Consider the following 10,000-nt stretch of genomic DNA (forward strand, 5'->3'; position numbering starts at 1 on the left):
TTCACACTGAGGAAGGGTGTAAGCCCGAAACTATTAAAAAGTCCAAACGAAATCTGATGACTGCTGCTTTTATTCATTTATTTTCCATGTCAAGAAAGCTAATGATAAAAGCAACGGAATAGCATACGTTGTTTTTTGGTTGCAAGCCCAACTCATTCTCCTGGGTTTTGTGGCTTGTGTCTCCACCCCTCCTCCCCCCACTCCTCAGGTGCGCTGACGGGGGGCCAGGTGGGGCCGGTGGAGTTGGTCCAGGAGCGTCTGCGTCAGGGGCAGGTGGAGGAGGCGCTGGGCATCCTGGCAGCGCTGGACTGGAGCACCATGGGGGCCGAGAGCTACCGCGCCCTCAGTGCTGTCACAGAGCACCTGCTGAGGCTGCCACTAGACGCCCAGCACGAGGGTAAGACGACACACCACACACACAGGAGCAAGCGCACACATATACTGTATAAGCAAACACACACACACAGACATGCACATTTAAAAAACACGTTCACATACACACATGACACTCAGCATGAGGGTAAGACGACACACACACACACTAAGGAACTTGCGCACACACACATAGACATACACACATTTGAAAACACACACACACACACACACACACACACACACACACACACACACACACACACACACACACACACACACACACACACACACACACACACACACACACACACACACACACACACACACACACATACACACATAAATACTCAGCAGCAAAAACACAAACACACATAAACACATAAACATGTACACACATACAGCACCATGGGTGCCGAAGAAGAGCACCTGCTGCGGCTGCCTCTGACACACAGCATGAGGGTAAGACGACACACACGAACGTAGATGCATAAATACACATACAAATGCATACACACACACATAAACAAACACATGAACCCAGAAAGCACACACACACACACACATTGTCATGGTTGCCTGAGAGCTAACGTACGCTCATCGGCCTCACAGGGCCCCTCGTCCTCTCAATGTGTACAATGCAATAAGCACTCAGTTCTGGTTCCCGCTCTATCTTTCTGGGCCTGGGACAATATACCTATTTGTCCCCCTCTGCCGTCTGCCCTGATGGCACACACAGGAACACAGACACATAAATATGCTTTATAGATAAATAAACACACACATGAACACACATAAGCAAAAGTACACATACACATTCACACATATTAAAACACATAGATAAAAATGCCTTCAGTGCTGTCACAGAACACCTGCTGTGTCTGGCACTAGCCGACCCACATGAGCGTTTACATATAAACACACACACACACACACACACACACACACACACACACACACACACACACACACACACACACACACACACACACACACACACACACACACACACATAAACATATACACATTTAAAAAAAAGAACACAAACACACACACATAAACATATACACATTTAAAAACAAGAACACAGACACACGCACATAAACACATAAACATGTATACACAAACATACAGCACCATGGGTCACAGAGCACCTGCTGAGGCTGCCTCTAGACACTCAGCACGAGGGTAATATGACACACACACACACACACACACACACACACACACACACACACACACACACACACACACACACACACACACACACACACACACACACACACACACACACACACACATTTTTAAACACACACAAACACACATGTACGAATAAACAGTAAAACACACACACACACACACACACACACACACACACACACACACACACACACACACACACACACACACACACACACACACACACACACACACACACACACACATAAGCACATGCTGGCATGCACAAGGTTACACTGTTATTTCTTTTCTTTTTCAGCATGACTCTTGCCATATACTGTACATTAGTCATTCTTCATGAATGTTGAGAGGCTGAATTTTTTTTTCTGAGGGACTGTCCCAAGCGTCTCTGCATCATCCTCACCCTCTTGCCTTTGAGCACGGTCTGTCATTTGGTTTTGTATCGTATTTGGGTCAAATAAGTTTTTTGGGCTCTGACGTCAGGTGGCGCAACAGCATCTAATGCCCATTACTTATTTAGTAATTGGTGGTTGAAATGCTGCAATGAATCTTCTTAGTATGCTTAATATGCTTCTTAGAGAGTCCACTACAAACAAACAGCCGAAAAAAATCAATACAATAGTGGCACTGGCTGTCGTTGTGCCACCCTGACGTGTGCTACTGCTGAAACGTCACTCATATGTTAAGTATTTTGTGAATGCAGACATTGCAAGAACTGAATGGCAATGATGTTATTATAAACAACAATGACGTCTCATAAATGTTCATTCTGTCCCGTGTCCTCTCACGTCTCCCAGTGCTCCTCTTCCTCACCATCACCATCACCATCCTCATCCAACCAGCCTGCCTCACTGGGGTTTAAACACACAGATTCTCATTTGGCTTTTGTATGTGTGAAGTGCTTATTTTGGGAATATAGACACTGCAAAAACTGGCATGAACACGGAAGAGGTGTCCCATCCTCTCACATCTCGCAACCCTCTTCCTCCTCCTCCTCCTCTTCCTCATTCTACTCCTCTTCATCTTCCTCCCAGCCCTCTTGTGTGGAGTTTAGCACACAGAGCACCGCTGTATCGGCTGTCCGCCACGCTTTGTTTTATTTCCGATAGCGCAGCCGTCCCATTGTGTTAACAGAGCAGAAAGCTTTTCAAAATCAAATCAAACAAATTACGCCCGCTGTTTGGTTCAGTGGTTTCACATAATCGCCAGTGGTAATTGTTCGTGGAAACATGCTCAAAACTAATCTAATGTTGGCGTGCCCCTGCTTGGAGCCGTGATGTCATATCTGCCACAGGCTCTCGGTAGGGAATAGAACTCGGAATGTCACAACGGAACGTTCCGGAACCCATTACCTGCGTGATTACAATGCACATCGTGTTTCAACACTTGTACAATTGCCACTGTCCTGTAATAGCTTGGCTAGAGTATGTAACCACACTGAACAAGTCGTAATGTCTTTTGTGTATCATCTGCTGTCTAAGGAAAAGGTCATCAGGTGATGTAGTATTTTCAAGTGGTGTTTTTTTCCCATTTTTTCGTGGTTCTAATGCTTGTCAGCTATTTTCCAATCCTGCATTCAGTATTGGTATGGTTGGTTGTATTGTCTTGTGTTGTTATGGTTGTATTGTGTTTTATGGTATGCAAGTTATGACTGAATTGTGACTGAAGTGTGTGTGTGTGTGTGTGTGTGTGTGTGTGTGTGTGTGTGTGTGTGTGTGTGTGTGTGTGTGTGTGTGTGTGTGTGTGTGTCTGTGTGTGTGTGTGTTTGTGTGTGTGTGTGTGTGTGCGTGTGCGTGTGTATTTGCATGTGTGCGTGCGTGCGTTCGTGTGTGTGTGTGTGTGTGTGTGTGTGTGTGTGTGTGTGTGTGTGTGTGTGTGTGTGTGCGTGTGCGTGTGCGTGTGTGTTTGCATGTGTGCGTGCGTGCGTTCGTGTGTGTGTGTGTGTGTGTGTGTGTGTGTATGTGTGCGCGTGCGTGCGCGCGTGTGTTTGTGTTTCAGCCCAGTTGGAGGCAGCACTGGGCGTGTTCTACTCTCCGTCGCGGCCCATGTCGGACACGGTGATCCTGGAGTTCCGCGATCCCATCAGCAGATACGCCCGACGATTCTTCCATCACCTGCTCAGGTGAGTCTCTCGCCAGTCCTTTTTTCATTTTTAACCTGTGATGGTCAATAATCATTTCAGCGTTTGTCACTTCTGTGTGCTGCTCATAGCGAAAAAGTTGGGCCTTTAGACCTTTAGACTGCACAGGATGACCTCAGTTCCACACACATGTGATTTCCAGGAACTTCACTAATGAGGAATTTTCTAACCTGAAAACTCACGTATATAATCGCTGCCCCTATTGAAAACTCTTGAGAACACAATGTCATCTGTATATTTTCCTGCTTTTTTTTTGGTCTTTGTTGAGCAATAAGTATATACCCAGTAAATCATCCACTGATCTCTACCCTCAATTGTCTGCTCTCCCACTTGAAGTCTGGTCAGTGCCCCCACCTGCTTTGAAAGCCTCACTCCTTGGCCTCATTCGCCTCTCTTAGAAACGTCTTGGTCATCGTTCATTAGTTCTGTTCAGTGCAGCATTGGCATTCTCCTCTCGTCTCGTTTGTGTTTCAGGCACCAGCGCTTTGAAAAGGCCTTCCTGCTGGCGGTGGACATTGGGGCCAGGGACCTTTTTATGGTGAGGATCTCTTTTAATACATTCATGCATGTAATGATAAAACCCCTCTGTGATGATGATGATGATGATGATGACGATGATGATGATGATGATGATGATGGTGGTCTACCCTGCTGTTCACCCGTGCAGTATCTAACCATTTCTCCTCTCCTGCTCGAGCAATGCTTCCTGTTCAAACAGCTACAGACAGTTGTGTAGTTTTTTTTTTAAAGTAATTTATCATACATTTCTTTCTAATTATAATATCAATAATTTATTTTCTTCTTTATTTTTTTTCTTTCTCGCCTTCATCTGCCTCTACTTTGTAATCTTTTTGGAGTCTCCTGGTGTGCTTGCTCTTCAAATACAGGGTCAGGCCAGTGAGTGTAGCACAGGGAAGAGGGAGCAGGAGCAGTGGAGTCTCCCTTTCACACACGCCCCTCCTGCTCCTTTTTGGACTGTTACTTTTGCTCTCTTTCAGTAAATGTGAATGTGTGTGTGTGTGTGTGCGTGCGTGAGAGAGAGAGAGAGAGAGAGAGAGAGAGAGAGAGAGAGAGAGAGAGAGAGAGAGAGAGAGAGAGAGAGAGAGAGAGAGAGAGAGAGAGACTGTGGCTGTATGTAAATGTATGAGTGTGTTAGAAAGAAAAGAGTGATGGATCCTTTCTAGAGACCCTTTTTTCTAACCAAACTACGGCCTACCTCACCCCTCACACACACACACACACACACACACGAACACACACACACACACAAACACACGAACACACACACACACACACACACACACACACGAACACACACACACACAGACACACACACACACACACACACACACACACACACACACACACACACACACACACACACACACACACACACACACACACAACACAGCCTGTATCCGCCAGCCAAATCACTCTGTGAGGGGGTCGCTTGGTTGGTTCCGATTCACTCGCTCCTGAAGTGCTGCTGCTCATGCCACCCATTGAAAAGGAGGAGCTGAGACTGGGGAGCCTGAAAGAGGAGAGAGAAGAACAGAGCAGGGAGGGAGGGACGGAATGAGAGAAGGAGAGAAAGAGAGAGAGAGCGAGAGAGAGAGAGAGAGAGAGAGAGAGAGAGAGAGAGAGAGAGAGAGAGAGAGAGAGTAAAAAGAACTCCGGTCTGTCATTTTGGGAGGGAGGGGAAGGGAGAGAGGGAGAGAGAAGGGTGGGAGGGTGGGGGCTGTGAGTAAGTAGAAAACGGGTTTGTCACTAAAGGGACAAACGGAAAAAGAAGAAATGTAGAAATGTGAAAATGTGTGTGTGTATGAGAGAGAGAGACAGAGAATGGCAAGCGAAAAAACAAATGAAAGTGACAAATCACCTAAGAAAATGCCCTCCGTTACCTGCTGTATTTAATTATTTCTTTCTCTTTCGCTCCCGTTTGTCTGTTGTCACTCATTCGTTTGGAACAACAAAGAGAGCAGCGAGAGAGAAAGAGAGAAAAAGAAAGAAAGCGAGAGAGAGAGAGAGGGCTGAAGGCATTGACGTTTCACCTCTAAGCCAAGGCCCCTCCACCCCTCTCCACAACACCCCTCCACCCCACCACTCACCCCCCTCCTCATTTAATTAGCTACAGAAGTTAAATGAACCTGCCTAGAGGAGTGGAGTGGTGGTGGTGGTGGTGGTGGTGGTGGTGGTGGTGGAGGCTTTAGAGGGGGTTAGGGAGGTTGGGGGGGTGGGGGTGTAAGGAGAGGGGCTGGTCGGCCTCGGCATGGGGGCCCCGGCTTCTGTCTGATGTTCCCGCTGAATGTCGCGGCGGGTCGGGCGGACAAAACCCAATGGGACCTAGTACTACTACTACTACTACTCCTACTACTACTACTACTTGTACTACTGCTACACACACATACACACACACACACACACACACACACACACACACACACACACACACACACACACACACACACACACACACACACACACACACACACACACACACACACACAAACCTCCCTTATAACCTCCCCAGCCAGCAAAGAAGCCCCCAGTGTGACGTGCCCCCTCCTGCCGCACCCCGTCCCACAACCCCCCTCCATGAAAAACCTCTGCATCCCCATTGTCTCCAGAGCAACAATGGGGGCGCAGAGAAAGAAAAGAAACAATAAAGCACAAGAAAAAGCTCTTTTGTGAAACCAAGCACTTTGGTCAGGCCCAGAAATTGGAGGGGCTGGCAAAAGAGAGATGGAGGCAGTGGTGTGTGTGTGTGTGTGTGTGTGTGTGTGTGTGTGTGTGTGTGTGTGTGTGTGTGTGTGTGTGTGTGTGTGTGTGTGTGTGTGTGTGTGTGTGTGTGTGTGTGTGTGTGTGTGTGTGTGTGTGTGTGTGTGTGTGTGTGTGTGTGTGTGTGTGTTGGGGGGGGGGCTCCAGTAGTGATAGGATAGAGTTTGTGGGTGTGCGTGTGTGGAGGGTTCGTAGGGTATTGGTGGTGTTAGTGGTGGTGGTGGGTAGGGGGTACTCGTTTGCTGGAGTGTTTTGCATAATGGTGACATTCTATAGCTCTAATTATTCTCTGATGGCAAGCTGATAATGTATCCAATTAGATCATTTGTCACCATTGACAGCTTTTTTCCCTCCCCCGTTTCCTTTTTCGACTCCCTCCTCCTTTCCCTCCCTCCTTTTCTCCAACCCTCCACTTTTTGTTTTGATGTGATGTTTAATTAAATCAAATTTCTGATCACCGCCTCAGATGCCAGCTTTTGTTCGTTAATGGGGGCCCTTGTATGTTAGATATTTCCACCCCTCATTTGGCAGACGGTAGTAGGAGGAGAGGAGGAGAGGAGGAGGAGGAGGAGGAGGAGGAGGAGGAGGAGGAGATGAGAGGAGGAGAGGAGGAAGCACGTGTATGGTGGGAATACGGGAACGAGTGTATGTAGGCGGAGTAGCCTGTCCCTTGATGACTAAACACTGATACAGGGCAAACAGGTGTTTCCGGAAGGATCTGTTCAGATTGCCTTTCCAGATTCTAATCTTTTCCAGATTTCTAATCCAAACCAAACAGTTACATTGTAAGCAGCTGGACTTCAGCTTTGGATCTTGAAACATGTTTTGTTCCTCAATTGAGGAGCTCCGTTAGTTTCTTGTTGAGCGCACACCTGAGGTGGGGAACACGAACACACAAGCACCACACCCAGGCTCAGCCACTGGCCAGAAATCATCAAATCAGTTGAGCTGAATCTGTTGGGCCAAGCCCAAAATACAACCATTTTAAACCACCAAGACAACCAAAAAAACTGCCTTTTGATTGACAAATGGGAGAGCACAGGCTTGTTGATAGTTTTGGGAATCTGTAGACCTCACCCGTTCTGCACATCACTATCCGTACTAGGGATGCAAACAATTAATCGATCAATGCGTTAATCGATTAAAAAACATTAATCGCAATTAATCGACAATTCAACTGACAAGAGACCCAGGTGAAATGGGCATGTGAAGAGTGTGTGTGAAGAGGGGTGTGAATAGTGGGAATATTTAAATCACCATTGGATTAAAGAATTGAAATAGAATTAACTTCAATGTGGTATTTTATCTCAATTTTTATTAACATTTTTAGATTTAGTAGGTTTTTTTTTTCGAGAAACATTGAGATTTCGGGGGTGAAACACCGCTAATCAAAAAATCGTAAGTCGATCAATAAGGCTATCAACTAATTATTAATGAATTAATCGATAATTTGCATCCCTAATCCGTACAGATGCTGTGTGCATTGAGCCTGGTCTGTTGGTGATGTGGGAGGTCATTTATGCTCAACACTCAGGACTTGAAGGAGAATTCCTTTCCAGCCAATGTCAGCATGCGGCTGTATTGCTCAGGCTACCCTTGACTTGTCAATACCCACCCAGCAACGTAGCATTCTGTCTGTCCTTTACGAGATCCTGGCCATTGTAAAGACTGAAGACTTCATTGCTATTATTCCGTTTCTTGTACCATGAAACTTAAGAGACAGGACCACAAAGGTGGAAAGATGTCAAACTGACGGACGGATGGACGCATGGCAACAGATGGATACATGGAAGCATGGCTCAAAGTTACAGGTGTGTGAGGGAGAATTATTTAAAGGTACACTGTGCAGGAAATGGTCAAAAAAGGTACTGCAATTATGCTGCTCATTGAAACTGGGCTGCCTATTGCCAAATTTGATCTTTTCATGAAAGATTACTAAGTAATAAACTAATATTTTCTAGTATGACCCAAGTACAGTCATTTTTGCAGCTAAAATGTTTATTTCTTGAAATTCAAAATGGCGGACCATGGAGAAGATCCTCTTTTTCATGTATGAAAAAAGCAATTTTCCCAGTCATAATGAATACTTACAATTTGATGATGGTGGTAAGTATTCAATAAAAAGGTAACATTAGTGAACGGGTAACATGAATTCTGGAAATAAACAACTAAAAATCTTACACAGTGTACCTTTAAAGCGTTACGTTGTAAGCAGCTGGACCTCTTGGAGCTTCACATTTTCAATTTTCAATTTCATTTTAACCAGGTGATCATTCAACCAGCCAATCACCTCGCTGAATTGAGTCATTTGGAATACCGTATTAGCCCGAATATAAGACGATCCTGATTATAAGACGACCCCCCATTTTCAGGCTCATGTTTTGGGGAAAAAAGTTTTTTGAAGACTTAATTTTGTTTCACATTGGAAACTTTTCTCAAAATGCAGTTTTTAATTTGTTGGACAATCTGAGGCTTTTTACAAAGAACAAATTTCACAATATAATTTTCATGGAATTTCCATGATATAAGACCACAGATGGCTACTCATATCCTTTTCCTTTCTTTACTCACTTCACCTGTCAAGCGCCAATAGGCACCTACAGGCTACAGCCGCCTGGGCCCGCCTGTTTAAAGTGCGACGCAACATAGCCTACACTCAGAGCATTAGTCTGCTCCAGCCAGGCAACCAGTCCAGTAGAGATAGGCTACCTATTGTGCAATGCACAGATTTAGCAAAATGCTTAGTTGACAGCAATATCTAACCAGCAGCCGTCTCGCCAAATCGCCGATCATTTTATGCATCCAAAGTTTTCCGTTGGACTGTAGAAACCGAACGTGACCAAAGGCAGATTGACGCATTGCACTTGAAACCCATGCGCTGCCTATCAGGACCACGTTGACATTAGAAGTCCGATTGATATTCATTTCGTACCAAGGGTAAAACTCCTAGTGATTTTATATGAACAAGACAATCTCTTGTCCTACCCATTATTCTGTGTTGTTACATCGTTGCAAAGCATATCGTCAAAGGCACCGCTTGTCAGAGGCGCCGCTTTCTCGCGCACACACAGATGACCATTGATTGGCTGACGACAGCATCCAAAACGTAGCCTACAGGTTGTTCGTCAAATCACCCTTCATTTCTTTAGTTTCTAGTGGTGTTGTCGGCTGACCAGAGAGAACGACCAAAGCTTTCCTGATGAGACTGTAAAACCAAACACAAATAAAAGCAGAGCAAGGAGTCGCGATTGACTTGTGTTTTTCCCCTTGCACTGTCGTCCGCAAAGCGTTGACATTGACAGTTGATAGACATGCGGTGCAACAGTCATAACGAAACAAGCATCTGCAAATTTGATATGGACAAAACAATCTCTTAACCCATCCATTATTGAGTTTTGTGGCATTGTTTTGAAGCATAGGCTAATGGCCGCATTCAGGTTAAATTAAACAAAAACATTTTTTTTTTTTTTTTTACTTTTTTCTCTAGCGCGCGGAAATAAGACGACCCCC

General features: G+C 45.4%; 1 protein-coding gene across 2 annotated transcripts in view; it reads left to right on the forward strand.

Annotated features, from left to right (window-relative positions):
- Window positions 1–10,000, forward strand: part of wdpcp (WD repeat containing planar cell polarity effector) — a 143,269-nt gene that overhangs the window by 114,867 nt on the left and 18,402 nt on the right. For both annotated transcript variants that reach the window (XM_063192841.1, XM_063192842.1), the window contains exons 12-14: window positions 209–397; window positions 3,571–3,694; window positions 4,187–4,250. In XM_063192841.1, coding sequence (XP_063048911.1) covers window positions 209–397; window positions 3,571–3,694; window positions 4,187–4,250 — 377 coding nt within the window. The remainder of the gene's footprint in view (window positions 1–208; window positions 398–3,570; window positions 3,695–4,186; window positions 4,251–10,000) is intronic.

Source organism: Engraulis encrasicolus, unplaced genomic scaffold (genome assembly GCF_034702125.1).
Source record: "Engraulis encrasicolus isolate BLACKSEA-1 unplaced genomic scaffold, IST_EnEncr_1.0 scaffold_25_np1212, whole genome shotgun sequence".
In the NCBI taxonomy this organism is placed as follows: Eukaryota; Metazoa; Chordata; class Actinopteri; order Clupeiformes; family Engraulidae; genus Engraulis; species Engraulis encrasicolus.